This window comes from Quercus lobata, chromosome 10 (assembly GCF_001633185.2).
Source record: "Quercus lobata isolate SW786 chromosome 10, ValleyOak3.0 Primary Assembly, whole genome shotgun sequence".
NCBI classification, from domain to species: domain Eukaryota; kingdom Viridiplantae; phylum Streptophyta; class Magnoliopsida; order Fagales; family Fagaceae; genus Quercus; species Quercus lobata.
Window position 1 is genome coordinate 26,812,558 of NC_044913.1, and position 18,116 is coordinate 26,830,673.

Here is an 18,116-nt window from a genome sequence, read left to right on the forward strand (position 1 = left end):
GATTTCTTCGGCTTGCATTCTCATTCAACATTAGCTGGCATTACAAGATAAGCATAATATTCAAATTCAAAAGAAAATTACAAGTAAATAAGATTTATTCAAAGACTAATCTAACTACTTATCTCATCCTTATTCGTTTACCCAATTTCTTATTAAAAACAAAATACAATCTCAAAACGATAAAATTAACAAGCACCTTATCAACTTCAATTAAAGCCAGCCCCTCACTGTATTAGTTCAATATAACTTATTGAGATACATAGATTGAACAAACTAATATAAAGCAGATTTTTACCTTATGATCTGATGCTTCAATCACCATCAATTTTAAATTTTTCCATGGAAATGGCAGCACAGCAAAATGAAGATGACTCAGTCCCTTGTTATCCATCACATATGAGAAACAGCAGGTATATTTGTACCCTTGAATGAAAGAAGGAAACCAAAGTCCAACCCAAAATCCACCACACTCAAAATTGTTTGTATTTGCCTAATTGAATTATAGTGGTTGTGACATTCTGTTCTGCTGCCGTGAGTCTGTTGGCAGCTGTTTTGAAGCATCTGATAATGCTATAGCTGCTGCTGCTGCTGTCATGGTTTTGTATTGAGGAGGTAATGGCGCAGCTTGATGAGTGTAATACACATGGTCATTTGGAGGATTGGTGTATTCGAAACCATAATTAGGATTAGCAGATGAAGCAACAGCTATGGACTGAGATGGATGGTGCATCTGAGGATACCCCACATATTGTTGCTGAAATTGGTTACATGGGACTTGAACCAATTGCTGATTTGGTGTCACTATTGTTCTGTATCCACTCGCAGCCATTTCTGGCTTAGCAGTTGTAGATGTCTTTGTAGGGTAGATGGGTGGAATTGCATCCTTGTAAGCTGCCGGATTTGGAGGCGTCAGTGGGCGGCTAGTGTCAGCCATGTTAGATTGCATAGACATGCTGTATGGTTGTGCCTGCGAAACGGACATTACATACATTTGATATTGCTGATCGATTGGATGATGAAGTTGCTGCTGTGATGGCGAAGCGTACACTGGATAGTATGATGACATTGGCACTGGACTTGTGGCAGGGTGAGGCATATAATGCGTGCTGCTAGCATGAACAAATTGTTGTTGCTGCTGCTGCTGATCCAATTGGGATATGTAGCCAGGATCCTGAATATGTTGCAGTTGGGTTTGAGAACTTGAATCTGGAATGTCACTTTTTGTATCTGGGCTATTAGGACCTCTGTTGTCTCTAGGGACAACATGAACTTGGTCTTGATAGTACACAGGTATTGAGACGGAGCTTGCAGATGAAATGCTACCATCACTGGATAGTCAAAAAAATCAAAATAACCATTTCAAAATTAGATAATTATTTTCAAGAGTAATAAGGAATTGGTTAATTTCCAATCTCCCCTATGTTTGAATGAAAATTATGATTTAGCCCTCAACATCAAATAAATAAACTCCACAGTGAACCAAACATAAAGTTTTAAGTAATCCCAATACATTTGTTTGTTCCCATATTGACTATCATTGAAATACATGGATCAATACAAGAACTAAACAAAATCCAGGGAAAAAGTTAATAGAAATTGTAATAGACAATACCTGGCTACCGAATCTGGTGAAGGCAAACTATAACCTCCAATACCAGCCTTCAAATGCGCTGTCTGCAGCGGCAATGGAGGCTTTCGAAACCCAACTGGCACCCCATGATCTGATTTTTCATCATCGGAGGAAACCCGATTGACAGTCTCATTACGAACAACCATAGGATGAATAGCTGCAGTTGAGGCCACAGTAGTACTTGCAGCAGCCACAGCTGTAGGAAGTGGAGGAACAGGAGCATTCAAAAGGCCAAACCCATCATCTTGCTTCAACCCACTTGGCGCAAAAGTAACCTGTGCAAACTGTTCCTCCATCCCAACCTTCTGATCCTCAACACGAACACGAATAGGAGGCAAGTTAGACATTGAAGGAGACGAAGAAGTCGATCCATATGATGAAGTATTCTCCACCATAGATGAGTCAGGCATGGAGTGCAAATCATGAACATTACTCTTCACCTGCTTATTATTGTTAGTATTAGTATAAATCTCAGCCTCAGCCTCAGCCTCAGCCTCCACATCATTGCAAGAGTCACTACCTCGAACCCCATCAAGATGTAAAACACAGTCCATGGTAGCTGAATCAGATAGACCTCTAGGGAGTATCCCAGCATTGTTTAGTGCATCAACAAACCATGTCTCGGACTTAGCATCGTTGAGGAGTGACCCCATGGAAGCAACAGTCTCAGGCTTTGAGAAGAAGAGAAACAAACGCAGACGTGAGGGTTTTAAAGGAGAGACAGAGGTTGTACGGTCATACTCTTCGATCATGTTGTCAAGATCTTCATCAGTGGTGACAGAAATGAGTGAGTCAAGTTCTTCGTTTGGGAGCTGGTACTTGAGAGTGAAGGGACGACCATCAAGGAGGGTACGGGAGAGGCGGGAGCAGAGGTCAGAGAGGGAGGAATGGCGGTCGACAACCACGATACGAGTCTCACCGCCGATATAGCAGAGGGACTTGTCATGGGGACGGGGGATGATGTGGCCACCATAGCTGCACATGAAGCGGAGCTTGGCATTTGGGAGAGGGGGTAGATGCTCATCAACCCATGTTTCGGCATTGCCACGGGACCGGGGAGAGGAGTCTACGGAGTCAGGGTAGTTGAGTTGGATTGCGGTGGCATTGGCATTGGCATTGGAAGTGGGGGCTGTGGTGATGGTGGTGGGGAGAGGCGGAAGAGGTGGGGGATCCATTGTTGTGGTGGGGTTGAGGTTTGTGCTATTGGTGGACAAAGAAGAGTTGGTGTTAATGAAAGTTGATGCTCTTATCTTAGGTTATACTTCAACTTTGATTAATCTTTTGACTTTTGAAGTGAGAAAAAGAAAAAGAAAAACAAAAGAGCAGTGAATTAGGCTTTGAATCTTTGCTAACTTGAAACATACCGTTTTGTTTCTATCCATTACAACACCTTTGAGTATTGAACTAGGAAAAGGATCTTGCTTGGAAAAAAAGGATCTTATTATCCATTTCATGATTTTGGATTAAATTTATAAATTTAAAGATATATAGTCTCACGTTATTTAGAATGTGAAATGAAGCGACACTTTGTCTTCATATTCCTAAGGGGAAAAAAAAAATTCACCATGAAATTGGAAAAAAGTAGAGGGATTATGAATCTAAAGGAGATTATTCATGTCCATTGGCCCCATCCACGCATGCACCCCTTTTGACATAGAGGCTTGTGAGGAAACAGGTTATAGGGTAGTTGAAGGTTTGCTTTCTCAATAATGAAGGTGATTGGTACAATATTTTCATAAAAGAACACATACAAAAAAAATTAGCCTCATCACACGTGCAAATGAAGGTGATTGGTACAATATTTTCATAAAAGAACACATACAAAAAAACTAGCCTCATCACACGTGCTTTGCACGTGTGATGAAACTCTTTTTCATTTTTTATTTTGAGTTTAGTATTCTAATGTTTAAAATTGAGATAGAGATGGTGTCCTAATTCTTAGGATTTTTCTCTACATGAGTTTTTTTTCTTCTTCTAATTAGTTATTTGTACGTAAATTAGTGGTTGATATGAATGAAAGAAACTATTTGAAATAGTTATAAAAACTGTATTGGAGGTTGACCCGGCTAAAGAATTGGTTCAACCAGTGATTCATTGGTTGAATGGTAGGTTTATTAATTAATTAAATAATATATTTTATAATTATAAAAAGCAATTAAAATAAAATAAATATACTCCATCTAGGTAAATTAATAAATTATAACAATAAAAAATTACATCATATGAAAGTTAGAGAATAAAAATAAAAATAAATAAACACACCATTCACATAAATCATCCAATAACCAAGTTATATAGTTCAAAAGTCTTAAAACAACATATCTCATAGAAATTCAAAATAAATTTTTAGCTTAATCATTAAACCCTAAAATTACACATTTGTGAGATGTTGGAGTAGGCCGTAGGATTGCTTTCTAACTTTTTAGTCTAACAAATTTTGACTCTTTTAGTGTAGAAGTTCTTCCATTTTTTTTTTTTTTTTTTTTAGTTCGTCACTTTATCACCTGCATTATCTATAATTTTATCACTATCTCTTTACCTCTTTTTGGTCTTATCACTATCTCTTAATGTCATTAATCTCAACGCTCATATCATGGCACAGCTCTTACTTTATCTCTTTAGTATTTTAGTTTTTAATCTTTATCACTTTATGTCTTTATCAAATTATCTTTTCAATTTTCATTAGTTTAGTAAATACACGGTAATTTTTGGTTTTATGCACGGGTTGAAAAAATTAAACCATGCAATCTGTTAGTTTACCTGGTTTGATAATGAGTCATTGCATATTTGGTATTTTATATCAAACCATTCTGGATAATGCTTTGGTTCATGGTTTAATTGATGGTTTGGTACGGTTTTTATAACAATATAATGAAAATGAAACTCTTGATTTTTTTTTTTCCAACTCTCATGTAGAGGCATTGAAAATGAAACTCTTGATCTATCTCCTTTTTTTTTTTTTTTTTTTAAATTTAAGAAAGAGGTAAGGTAACGTGGAATAATGTTAAAAGTGAAAATAGAGATAGTGTCCTAATTTTTAGGATCTTTCTCTACATGAGTGTTGATAAAAGTTTGAGAATTTAATTTAACATAAAAAGTGGTTGTGGGGGGACAAGGATCTAGATGGCAAGCCCAATTCATATGGTGGTGACCTCGGGAGACATAGGCAAATTATTCTTGGAAGGTATGCACTTAATTCGCACCTGGGCTACCTAACCATATTTGATGAGGATGCCGAGGACACTTGCCTAACCTCGGATGGTCGAGGGATAGAGTCAGAGGGTGCATGGGGCAGCCTGAAGGGGAAGAAGGGAAATTTGGTGCTAAACCAAGAAGAGAAGGGAAAGGAAGTACAAGATGGCCATCCCCTCTACTTTAAATGCACCACAACCACTTAGCTTGTTGCATTAATGGGGAAATGACTGTGAATAATGTTGCCACAGTTGATACTCAAGTGTAAAAACTTTCTAGCAATTAGTCTTGATGGGACAAGTATCAAAATAGTTTGATCATTGCCTTCCAAATGTAAGGTCCGAATGCATCTTGGCTAAGTTATATAAAGCCAAGAAGCACCTAAATTGAAGAAAAAGGAGGAAAAAAGGAAAGGGGAGAAAAGAAAGAGAAAGAGAGAGAAAAACCATTCAATTGTATCTTCATCCTCGGACTGAACTCGAGGACTAACACTTAGCCTTTTTTTTTACAAGCTCTAGTTGAACATTTCCACTTTGTAGACAATTTATCTCTGATATTTGTTTCATCTTACACAACGGGTATTACGGGATTGACCTTGCATCCCACCTCTATAAATTAATTGTGCGAGTGAACTGTAGCTTAATTAAAAAATGAGTCTTGTTTAATTGTTCTACCTTTCGCCCCCCAAGGTGGTAATTCAGATTGGAGAAGAGAAAGGAAAAGCCTAAAACTTAGGAACTTTAAAAAAAAAAATAGTAAATTACTCTTCTAACTGGTTTGTGTTTAATTTAAAATTATTTAACTAAAAGATATGGGTATTTGAGAGAGTTGAAGAATTTATGTGAGAATATTTTAGTACGCAAATAATGAAACTCAAACATGAAATCCTGTTAATTATTAATAGTATAGATTAGTGGCAAGTTATGGGAAGAACAATTTAGATGATGATGGATAAGAGGATGAGTAGTTTTTTAACAGCATGATAATATGGGATAAGGATTGAGTATTAAAAAAATTAAAAAGAAACACTCGGTTAAAAGATGATTGGATTTTTTTTTTTTTCAAAAAAAGATAAAGATAAAGAAAACATGAAGCCTTAACGTGAGATTCGAAAGTGGTGAACGTGGGTACGTGGGAGAGAAGAAGTTTATCTAAAATTAAGGATTTTGAAAATTAGTAAATATGGCTTATTTTTCCCATTAATTGCAGTTTGTTAAGTTTTTAATTGTTATGTATGTGATAAACTCAAAAAATGTTGAAAATTTGAATTTAAAATAAAAGTGGTAATTCAAAATAGAGAAGAGAAAAGAAAAAACCTAAAACTTATGAACTTTTTTAAAAATAATAAATTACTCTTTTAATCTGTTTGTATTTTTAAATTTAAAAATATTCACTACAAAAAAACCGGTCTGAAGCCGCGTTTTGTAGCCGCGTTTTTGGAAAATGCGGCTACAGCTTTTCCTTTGAGCTGCGTTTTTGATGAACGTGGCTCAAAGGAAAGGCTGGAGCCGCATTTTCCAAAAACGCGGCTCCACCCCTGGTCCTATAGTCGCGTTTATTAAACGTGGCTATAGACCAGGGGTGGAGCCGTGTTTTTAACAGGTCAAGCCGTGTTTAGCTACCTAGGACTGAAGCCGCGTTTTTAAAAAACGCGGCTTCAGTCCAGTCCGGGATTTTTTTTTTTTTTTTAAATTATTGGTTGAGCTGCGTTTAAAAAACGCAGCATCAAAAATGCTTTACAAGTCTAGAGCTGCGTTTAAAACGCAGCTTCTACATGTTTGGAGCTGCGTTTCTTTAAACACGGCTTCAACTTTCAGTATAAATAACAAAAAAAAAGAAAAAAAAAATCCCTTATAAATAACAAAAATATTTAACTAAAATATAAGGGTATTTTAGAGAGTTTAAGAATTTGTGTGAGGATATTTTAGTATGAAAAATGATGAAATTCAGATAGGAGAATCCTATTATTAGTAGTATAGATAATACTAATATATATGTAAATTGATAATTTAAAAAGAAAAAAAGAAAAATTACATTTTGAACCTCATATTTTAAATTTTAAAAGATTGGTTTAAAAACTTTCTAGTTTTAAAAGTTTCAATTTAAACCAGTATTTTCTTCAATTTTAATGGATTTTTCACTTTTTCAAACAAAATTTTATAGTAATATTGGAGGGATTAAGGCCAAATTCAGAAATTTTTATTTTATTTTTTATTTTGAGAATACAAATTCAGAAATTTCTAATTAATATAGCAACTACCAATAAAATAAATGGTCTTTTTACATTACATAATCATGATAATATATATTCGTATATTTTGTGGTGCATCAAATCTCTGATTGGAATCTCTCCTCCCATCCCACACTATCCACACATCACAAAAAATTACGATATATTTATAGTTTTTCATTATTTTATTTTTATAACTAGTCGTCTCTAAAGGAAATTTAACCCAAAAAAAAAAAAAATTACAAATATTCAAAGTGATCAATGTATTGTATGTACTTTGACAGGATTGAACGTGTTTATAAAATAGTACTGTATGTATGACTTTCATGTTTTCTAGTTGAATTGTTAATGTTGTCTGTGAAGTTATAAAATAAAAAAGAATAGATTCTTAATTAAAGCGTATATGCATGCATGTGAACTTTACGGGAATTCGACTATCACATGAAGAAGATCCATTGGCACTCGTGCTATTTCAAAGTCGCTATTTACGAAAGCAACTCTCACTTTGAAAGCTTTGTCCTTTGCTTCCACTTCCTTGCAGATACGAGGAGTTTGTAATTAAAAAACAGAACCCAAGAGAGCCAATATGGGAGAGGAATATGGTAAAAAATATAATAATTACAATAAACATCATATTAAAAACATTACATTGCTAAGAGTTTTAGTGATTGATATATTCTGTTCTTGGATTTTTTTTTTTTTTTTTTAATTTTGATTTAGATTGAATCGGCCATTCTATATCTCTGAGTTTGTGTCCATTAATTCGTAAAATTGGTGCTAATTCCTTATTTATTTATTATATAAAGGTTGTACCATGTGGGTTCCAGTTAGCTTAATTGGTAAAGTCTCTAATGGTTGTATAAGAAATCTGAGGTTCAATCCCCGCTTACACCAAAAACTGATTGGTGTCTTGGTCTGATGATAAAGAACAATCATCAGGAGTGGACGCCATAGGTTGAAACTTTCTCAAAAAAAAAAAAAAAAAGGTTGTACCATTGTTCCAATACACATGTTAGGTTTTTTTTTTTTAAAAAAAATATATATATATATATATATATATTTATATATATATAAATTAATAATTCACTCTCTCCACAATAAAAAAATAAATAAAAAATAAAAAAATAAAAAAAAAACCAAATTCAACATCTTATGATAATATTTCAAGCAAATCTAGTGGAGGAATATTGTAACGTAAATCTTGTTATTATTATATTTTTCTTTTGAAAGTTGGCAACAGTAAGAGCATTAGTATCAAGAAATGCTACTTTACTTTATTTTACCATCTCAAAAAGCCACTTTATCACTTATATCATACCATTTTACAATACCTTTAACATCCCAAACTTTTATTTTTTTATTCTACTCATTAAAATAATATATCTACATAATAAAATAATATAAATCAAAACCCAAATAAAAACAAAAACCCAAATTTGCAACCACTTGCTACCACCACCACCACAAAGAATGTACCCAAACCGAAACCCATGGCCACGCCACCACCCCATGGCAAAAATCCAAACAAATGAAACCCATATCTGCCACCATGAAACCCACCTTTGCCACCACAACCAGAGACACCACCACGGCAACAACACACCCACCACCACGATGCAAAGAAACCCACAAAAAATCAAAGAAGATTCATTTAGAACCCCCATCAAAACCCATCAGAAGCTGATCTCTATGCCTCCACCGGCAATGTCTCCATAACCATGGCCCCACGCAAGATCAATACCTAGCCACAACCACGGCCCCATGCCACCGTTGCACCACCACGACCCAAAACCCACTCCCACAAATCAAAACCCCACACCCACACCACCGGACCCCATTACAAATCACAGAGAGAGGCCACAGATGACCGAAAGGTACCTATCGGCATCGACAGCATTGCCAACCTCCTTGGCAATGGTCTTTACGGCCTCGAAATTGTCGTTGGAGACGGCGGGGAAGCTAGCCTCGATTATGTCGACGCCGAGCTTGGCGAGCTATGTTGAGTATTTCCTTGGAGGTTAGAGAGGCACCAGGGATTGCTTGCCATCGCGGAGAGTGGTGTCGAAGATGCAAACGTAGTTGGAGTCAAAGATGCGATTGGGGATGTAATTGGGGCGGTGGCGGGGGGAAGGTGTGGGTGTGGGAGTGGAGTTTGATGGGGTTTGATGGGGAGAAACAGGAAGTGGGAGACGGAGAGATAGAGTGGGAGTGAGGGAGAGAGGACTGAAATGAGAGACAGAGATGAGAGATGAGAGAGTCAGAGATACATTTTTTTTTTTTTTTTTACAATACTGCTACAGTGCAATTCTACCTTTAGAATTGCACTGTAGCAGTATTGTAAAAAAATTTGCAATACTTGGCTTTACAATTCTCTAATGCAGAGCACTTTGGGGTTGCAAATGCCAAATTCTCCTTACATTTGGCATTTGCATTCCCTAATGCTAATGCACTAAGTTGTTTATCTTTGGCTTGGTAATCAACAATGATGATTGAAACTTGAAAGAGTGTTGTTCAATTACGTACTTATGTTACATGCTAACGTTTATACAAAAACGGCTGCAATTAAGTTTGCCCTAGCCTTTCCTAGCAATTCACCTGGATTCGAAAGTGGTTGAATTACTTAATTAGATTATCTAGAAAACCTCAAATTATCTCAAAAACCTCTCCACTCGTTCCAATTGTCTAGAGCACTAAAAGCCCTTAGTTTGGAAAAATGTTGTTGCACACAATTTGATTCACTTTGAAATCGCACTTCAAGTCATAAGTTCTGTTATTTTAGGATAGTGTGCAAAATTGTATGGATTAGAGTACGTGTGATAAACACTACTCTTCTAAAAAAGTATATTGTGTAGTAGCTATATGCAATGAGTCTCCTGCATCATTTGGGCCTCCATACACTAGTGGGACTCATATGCTGTGAGTATCTCGTTTTATACACTTGTTACACTCGTTCTTCACTCTTTCTTTTTCACACTATAACAAAAGGTTCTCTCTATGAAGCTCAAGTTTGCACCATCTCAGACTTCGACAATGAATTGGTTTTAGATCTAGTTTCCATTTTCAGCTAAGAAACAAAAAACCTGAGCTCACACCATACATCGTTGTTTCAAAGCTAGATGGAGGACGATGGTTAGGTCATGATGGGTGGTGAATGACAGTGGTTGGGTTGAGGATTGGTGGTCCATCATTGTGTGGGTCTAGTTGGGTTTATTTATTATTTCCTAAATTGGGCATGTTTGGGTTTGATGTGTGATGTTGGATTTGGTTAGTTTGATATGATTAGGTTTGATATGGTTGTGTTTGGTTAATATGAAAAGTTTCAAAAAATGTTGAAATAGGGATGGATGGGTGAACAACAAAAAGTAGTTGGAAAGCAGAAAAAATAATATTTAATTAGATTAGTGATAGATTATTGAAGTTGATGTAGTAGATTGTAAATAGTAAAGTAGGAAATGTGAGATTTTTAATCCAAATTTGACTAAAACTGTATTGAACTTGATGTGAATGTTCTATGCTACTTACACAATACCAAATATGGGGTGTAGGTTAAGTGAAACTTAGTTACCAAAAATATATGAAACTTTATTACAATAAGTATATTAAAATTAGTAGTGTAGTATATGTAAAAACGTAAATAATTGTTGGTGTCTTTGCTTACAGTTTGCCAACCCCCCCCCCCCTCTTTTTTAGAAAATTAAGTATTTTTAACACACGCACATAGGAAGGGGAGAGGAGAGGAGACCTTAAAGAAACTGACAGTGGTATATATCCAAAAACTCTAGGTTTAACAAGCAATTTATCCCTCCCCCCCCCCCCCCCAAAAAAAAAGCAATTTATCCAAAGTTTGTTCATTGTTGAGGAAAGATGTGGTTTGAAGTTCTAAGTCCTCAATCAATTTGTTAATTTAAAGTTGATGTCTCTTTGGGGAAACTAGAGTGGGAGTGGTAGGCTTAATAGACTTAAAGGACTTGCCCTAAACTAGAGGGTCCAAACTTCCCTCCATCACATAGTCTTGATCGATAGGATTTTTATGGTATCACATAAACATGAAGTGAAATATTTTCTGCAAAGACTTCCTTATATCAACCAAAAAAAAAATGTTGATAGATGCTTGGAAGCACCAAACAAAAAAAAAGTTTTGACCTTTTTTTTTATCTATTTAAATTTTTTTATATATTTATAAGAAAAGCAGGTTTGAGTATCTATCTATACTATTAGTAATAAGAATTGCTGTTTGTGTTTCATCATTTTTTCTACTAAAATATCCCACACAAATTCTTAAACTCTAAAAAATAACCCTATTGTTTAGTAAAATAATTTTAAATTTAAAAATACAAACCGGTGAGTTATTTACAACTTTTTAAAATGTTCCTAAGTTTTAAGTTTTTAAACGTTTATCAACTTTCAAAAATATCATAAAAATTGGAATATTATCTCTATCTCACTTTTAAACATTATTTCACTAAATTTAAAATAAAAAATAAAAAAGAGGATCATCTCACCTTTAAAAATTATTTCACTAAACCTAAAATAAAAAATAAAAAATAAAAAAATTCACATTTTTGTGCATGTTTTTGTGGTACTATATTGCTATATTGCCATATTTTGGCTCCTCAAACCCCAAAATCATACTCATAGCAGTGGAGCTAAATCTATAATTTTTAGCTCCATTGCTACAGTGCACATCTATAAAAAGATGTGCACTGTTCATGAGAGCTAAAAAAAAAAATTATTTTATTGAATTTCTCTCTCCCCCTCCATTAAAAAAATATTTTCTCTTTCTTTCTTTTTCACTCTCTCTCTGGCTTCTCTTCTTTCTTCCCCTTTCATTCTCATTTTTTTTTTCTCCCTTATCTACTCTCTGCTGCCTGTGCCTCTCTACTCAGTCCGTTGCTCCTCTCTACTCAGTCCTCACACTTCGTTTCTGCTTGTTGCCTTCGACCAAGCCCCTGCCCAACGCCGACCGAAGCCCCAGCCCAGCGTCGACCGAAGCCCTAGCCCAGTGCCGACCACTCTTTGCGTTCTCCACAACTCCACCCCCTCTCTCTTTGCTATCTCATGCCCAGCGTCGACGTGGGTCTCTATCTTGCATTTTCTCTCTCTAGATCTCCTCCTCAAAGGTCGAACCTCCAAGCTCCACCCTCTCTCTACTATCTCATGCCCAACGTCGATGTGAGTTTGTGTTTGTGTTTTCCGATCTGTTGTGGGCAGTGGGTTTATGTTTGTGGCAGTGGGCTTGTGTTTTCCGATGTGGCTGTTGTGGGGGCGGCGGTGAAGATAGAGTGAAAGAGAAAGAAAGACAAAGTTGAAGTAGAAAAATAAAAATGCAAGTGAAGATAGAGTGAAGATAAAGAGGAGTATACGTGTGTGGAGGAGAAAAACAAAGAGTTAAAAAGAAAAGAAAAAAAACGTGTATTTGGATGAAAATAATGGGAAAAATAAAATAAAGAATAATAAGAAATTAAAATTAAGAAATGTTACCATAATATTTTTGCAATAAATTTTAAGTAATAGGTTATTACTATATTGGTGAGAAAAAAATAATTTTTTTGATGGTGGCAGTTGCGGTGGTGGTGGCGGTGGTGGTAGTGACAATGGTGGTGGTAGTGGTTGTAATTGTTGTTTATTGTAGAGAATATATTATTCTATCATGTGGCGGCGGCAGAAGAGTTGGCGGCGGTGGAAGAGTCAGTGGCGGCGGCGGTGGCAGCGGTATTGGCAGCGATAGTGATTGCGGTGGCGGTGGAAGAGTCGATGGTGGCGGTGGTTGCGGTAGTGACAGCGGTAGCGGTTGCGGATGGTTGTGATTGTTGTTTATTATAGTAGATATATTATTTTATTGTAGGGGATATATTATTTTATTGTGATGTCTATATTATTTTATTGTGTTGAAAGCTAAAATAGATCCACTGCTGCAGCATGTGTGTAGGTAAAATAGATAAAGTAACTTTTGGTGGAGCTAAAAAGCTAAATTTTTAGCTCCACTGCTGTGGATGCTTTAATGAGTCTAGTTTTACATATTGAGCTAATTGGAACGGTTAAACTCAGGGGGAATTTGCAAAGTAACGGTGTGAGGGGGTTGTATATAGTAAGTTAGGCAACGTTCGAAAGGTTTAAGAAAACTAGGATCTCGAGTTTTAGAAACTCAAGATCCAATTAAAAAACGAGTTTTAGAAACTCGCTATGCAGTTGTTGTGAATTGCTGACTGGGCTTGAAGTGCCACATAGATCTCGAGTCTATAAGACTCGAGTTCTAAAAAAAAAAAACTGAGTCTTACAAGCTCGATTTTTGTCGGACTTGATGAAACACAAAACCTGAAGAACGCAGCAAGAACAGAGACGAAGAGACCTGAAGAACGCAGTGATCTGACGACGAAGAACAGGAACCCATGGAAGAACAGGATGAAGAAGAACACAACGGAGCTTCACCACCGCTGCCTTCGTCGCTCCTAGGACGGAAGAACACAATAAAGAAGAACACAACAGAGCTTCGCCGCCACTGCCTCCGTCGTTTCTGATTTGGGATTTCTGATTTGTTGTTTAGATTTGTTGTCCCTTCGTGTTTCTTTTGATTTGTTGGTTATTCCTTTGTGTTCCAGAGTGTTCCTCGTGTTTCTGTTTGTGTTTCTCTATTCTGGTGTTCTTCATGTTTCTGTTTTAGGGTGTGAAATCTCTGTATGGAACTCGAGTCTTTAAAACTCGAGTTCTACGTGGACTTTTCCTCCACCTCAGCTACCACCACATGCAAATCGAGACTTAAAAACTCGAGTTTTATATTTGAACTTAAATTTTAGATACTCGAGATGCTAGTTTTCAACATTCTTTTACAACATGACAACTAACTAAATTTTTTAATATTTATTGTTATTTAGAAAAAAAATTCGTTATACTCACGTAGCCTTGTACTTGAAAAAAGAAAAAAGAAAAAAGAAAAAAAGGTATGAGTTTTGGTTTTGTGTGATGGAAGTGAAGCTAAGCCAAAGACGAGACCTTCTTCTTCCCAAACTCCTTCCAAACCCAAACTTCCCTTCTCACATTCACAGGTTTTCCCTCCTCTTTCTTTCTCCTCACTTTTTTCCCCCTTTATTTTGGAAAAAATAAAATATATTCATCTTCCTATTTTTATTGCAGAGATTTAAGCTTCTATTTGAATTCATGGGCAAACAGTAAGAGTTCCTTTCACAAGCATTTTAGATACATTGCTCAGGTACCGTACAATCTCTTGCTCTCTTTTCTTTTCTCTCCCGCAGTTTTTTTCTTGTCAACCAAACATAGCCGTGTCTTTTATGCTGTCAGAAATGGAGGTTTCGGATTCAGGAGATGTCAAAGGTTCAACACCCCACCAAACACTACTTGGTTCATGTTGTCAAAGAGTATGGCAAAGATTTTGAATTACTTTTCGTTTATTTGCTGCTCAACTATTGTTATATCCATTTGAAACAATGCCCATTTCACAGTTCCATTTGGGTTTTTGGCTGCGTTTAAGACATGCCCATCTTGGGTTTTGGCCAGAATTATTGCTTTCTGTTTGTAGGTTTTATGGTTATGGATCTTTCTGAATAATTGTAAAAATAAGTAGATGATTTCAGAACTGTCGCCACACTTGGATTGTGCTCAAAAGCGAAGACTTGGGCTGCAAATTTGAGTGCTTTGTCAAATAATTTGAAATTTTGAAGAAGTCATTGATTAATTTAGTTATTTACATATATCTCAAATTATATGATTTGAATTATTGGTAATGAATAGGAAGTATGGAAAATTTATCTGTTTCAATTTTTGGTTAAACATTGGCCACCAATTTTGTGAAAGAATGTCTGAAACTTTAGTTAAAATAATTAATGTTTTGGAAGATATGACTTTTTAGCTTGGAAGTTTAAACAAAGTTTTGAACTGAAAAGTAATTTCAAATTTAAGAATTAATATCGTTCAGTATGTAATCCTAATTTTCACCTAAACAATGTGATTGGCAGGGGTGAGACTTTAACTTTGATTTCAATGCAGTATAGTGTCTCAATATCTGCAATCGCTGCTGCTAATAGGAGTATCGTTGACATAGACCTTGTTTTCAAAGGGCAGCACCTTAACATTCCTTCTGCCTCAGGAGACACTCAAATGGTGAGCAAGACTGCAGGATCATTAGTAATCTGGTCTGACTGGTTATTGCTCTGACTAAGTTTTGGACGTTTTGTGTCATCTATTTGTTTGACACAAAATACTATCCAATCATATCTTTCCCCTTTGCACGTCCCTCTGATAAAGGAGGATGCTTACAATTTTCTGAGTGTCATGTAGCTACACCAAATTACATTATGTTCCTATCACATTTTATTTCTTTATCTGAATTTACTAAGACTGTGATTATGTGTGGGCATTAGGTATGATTATAATATGACCATGAATTTTAGAGATATTGTGATGAAAAATTTGAGTTGTCTGCTACAGTATAGCTTGCAAATATGTAACTTTGAGGTATTTAGATTTGAGCGTGTTTAACTTCATGCTTCAAGAACTGATGCATAGTCATCATGAGCTATCATCTTTTATTATAAATTTAGCATGGAAGTGCAAATAAAATATTGTAACAAATATGTATACATATAAAGAGGAAAAATACATATAAGATGATTTAATTTAAAAAAATATAATTTTGAAATGTGATTGATATTCAGCAATGAATCTCAACTGATAAGTTTGGTATTGACAGATGCTTACAAAGTCAGCCTTCAATTTGAGGTCTGCACCTGTGCACCATGTAGATTTAACTCTAAGAAACTGAGCTGTGAAACACTTTTGTTTACCCACTCCTGAAAGGGGCTCATAACACCTAATTCTCAATGTGCCTATTCAGTTCTGGTAATGTGGCTTTGAGATGAAGGTTTAGATAGACACACACACACACGCTTAACGCATCTTGTGATGCACTAAACCTTATCTTTGATAATTGATATGCTAGAGTAGCTATGGATTGAATGCTATGGAGAAGTCTAAATTATTCATTTCAATTGTTGATTTATAAACCTTATTTAACTTGGTAGTATAGATTTCAAAGAGTTCTGATTTTTGACTTTTTTGGGCTTCTGAAGCTGCAAATTAAATTGCCAGAAAACCATCTAGGCTCTCTCAATATCTTGCATGGACTTCTGGGGCAGAGGAATATCAATGTGCTATCCTCTTATTGTTTACCACATGTATGTATGTCTTGTAAAATTTGCAGCCTACATACTATAATTTTAAGTCACCTTTGGTTGGTTTATACCAGCTCTAGTTATGTTCTAATGACTTTTCTATAACAAGTTGATGCATCTCAGTGACCACAACATGCTTGCACATTTTATTATCAGGATAAAACCACTGGATATTTTCTAGTTCTGGTTCCTCTCATAGCATTTTGCGTCAGATGCATAATTTCTGCCTTGCACACTAGAGTTGCTGGCAAGTTCAGACATCAAGTTGTGAATGAATCAGAGGGACGACATCATGGGTGCAGAAGCATGCGGTGGAAATCTGCTCTCAGTGAAATACTGGAACCAGATACTTTGGATGCTGTGTCAAGTTCACATTCCAATGTAAGCACTTGGTATATTGTGGTTGTAATTCTCAACATCTCTCTTACCTTAACTCTTGACAAAAGTGATGAAGTTCAGGAGGGGGAAGATTCAGAATTTTACAACTCTTTGCATTTTTAGTGGTTGTGACATTGAAATTTTTTTTGTTTCTTTTACCCCTTTTTCTACAACCAAATGAAAGATAATTATGTCTATAGATCATGTATTTCAAGTGCTCTCATGTTTAAGCACCAAATTTTGAATCGCTAAACAGAAATCATTTTAGTTTGTTATATTAACATGCTTACTCATTTGGAACCATTGTGTAGAGCCTTTCAGAAGATCAATCTCAAGTTTCTTTTGAAGAGGAGCCACGTGCTTATGGCAAGCTTGAGCAAGATTACCAGAAATTTCTATCAGAATGTGGAATGAGTGAATGGGGTCACTGGCGTGGAGGTTCTCCTAAATAACTTCTAGTGCAGTAACTTTGAGCCAAGCTATGGAATCCCTGTAGTAGCATAAAATTTTTCTTTTGTTTTTTGTTTTATGATTTTTTCGATTGTGCAGATTTTAGACAGACATACAGATACATATAGATTTTGCTAGAATATAGAATTAGATTTCAAATTCATTATATTTCGCCCCTTTTACTTTCAACTTTTAGCTTGTATATGTGCTAAGAGGTGGTTGGAAAATCTTTAGCTATGTAATGTGAACGGTTTTAAGGAACTGGAAGAATTTATCATTATTATTGTAAGGCCCTGATTTGAGTCCCTAACTCAAAAGGTGGATGGATTTGGGCTCAAAAATCCCAAAACAATGAATTTGTAGAAAGTGGGTTGGAAAACTAGGTTTTAGTGAATCAGACAACAGGTGAAGTAGATCTTGATGACAAGAGAATGAAGATAGACAAGTTTAAACTGCAGAAAATCGTCATCAGCACAGTTCGAGGAGATCAGCTCTTATATATTGATTCACAAATTTGATTACAAGTTCAGTTTTTGGTTGCTATATTGTTTTTCTCTCAACTTCTCTATCCCTTCTCCATGGAGGGTCTCTTCCATTATGTAGTTCTCTTTAGATGATCTTGGTCATCCATTTGTTGATCATCCAAGCCACTACTTAAGTGTTTGTCCTATTGGACACCTTCTCAGGCCTTCTGTGCGTTAGGGTAGCCAATGCAGCACTGTTCAGGGGACTTTTCCACATTAATGCAGTCAGAAATTTAGCTGTAGAGCATTTAATGCGATGGTAACAACTTTCTCTTAAGATATTTTATGGCCTCCTTCTATTCTGCTCCTTCTGGATACTTATCCACAATAGTGGAGTTGTCCAAATCGTTGCCCCTGGTGTTAGACCACACCTTCTGACCTCGGCTTTCCCCTATCGAGGAAATATTCCTCCTCGGACATCCTTCTTAGATGGTTATGATCAAACTCACCTCTTTACATACCAACACGGGTTCTTAGGAAGGTGTTTACCCATCCTCGAACTATTCATGTCTTCGAATTAGGCTCTT

At 35.9% G+C, this 18,116-nt stretch overlaps 2 protein-coding genes across 4 annotated transcripts; one reads left to right on the plus strand and one right to left on the minus strand.

The window, feature by feature from the left end:
* Window positions 1-2,978, minus strand: LOC115962995. The gene is made up of 2 exons (XM_031081877.1): window positions 1,613-2,978; window positions 1-1,328 (listed from the first exon to the last, which is right to left on the minus strand). Exons 1-2 carry the CDS (start codon window positions 2,803-2,805, stop codon window positions 500-502), a joined length of 2,022 nt encoding a protein of 673 aa, XP_030937737.1. The 5' UTR covers window positions 2,806-2,978; the 3' UTR covers window positions 1-499.
* A 10,995-nt stretch (window positions 2,979-13,973) lies between these two features.
* Window positions 13,974-17,349, plus strand: LOC115962565. Of its 3 annotated transcripts, none has more exons than XM_031081423.1 (7): window positions 13,974-14,095; window positions 14,184-14,259; window positions 14,349-14,425; window positions 15,023-15,167; window positions 16,136-16,240; window positions 16,394-16,618; window positions 16,927-17,349. In XM_031081423.1, the coding sequence occupies exons 1-7, from the start codon at window positions 14,013-14,015 to the stop codon at window positions 17,065-17,067; spliced, it is 852 nt and encodes a 283-aa protein (XP_030937283.1). In that variant the 5' UTR covers window positions 13,974-14,012; the 3' UTR covers window positions 17,068-17,349. The 3 variants fall into 3 exon arrangements, with proteins under 3 accessions (XP_030937283.1, XP_030937284.1, XP_030937285.1); XM_031081424.1 differs by having other exon boundaries at window positions 16,937-17,349; XM_031081425.1 differs by lacking the exon at window positions 16,136-16,240.
* The last annotated feature ends 767 nt before the right edge of the window (window positions 17,350-18,116 follow it).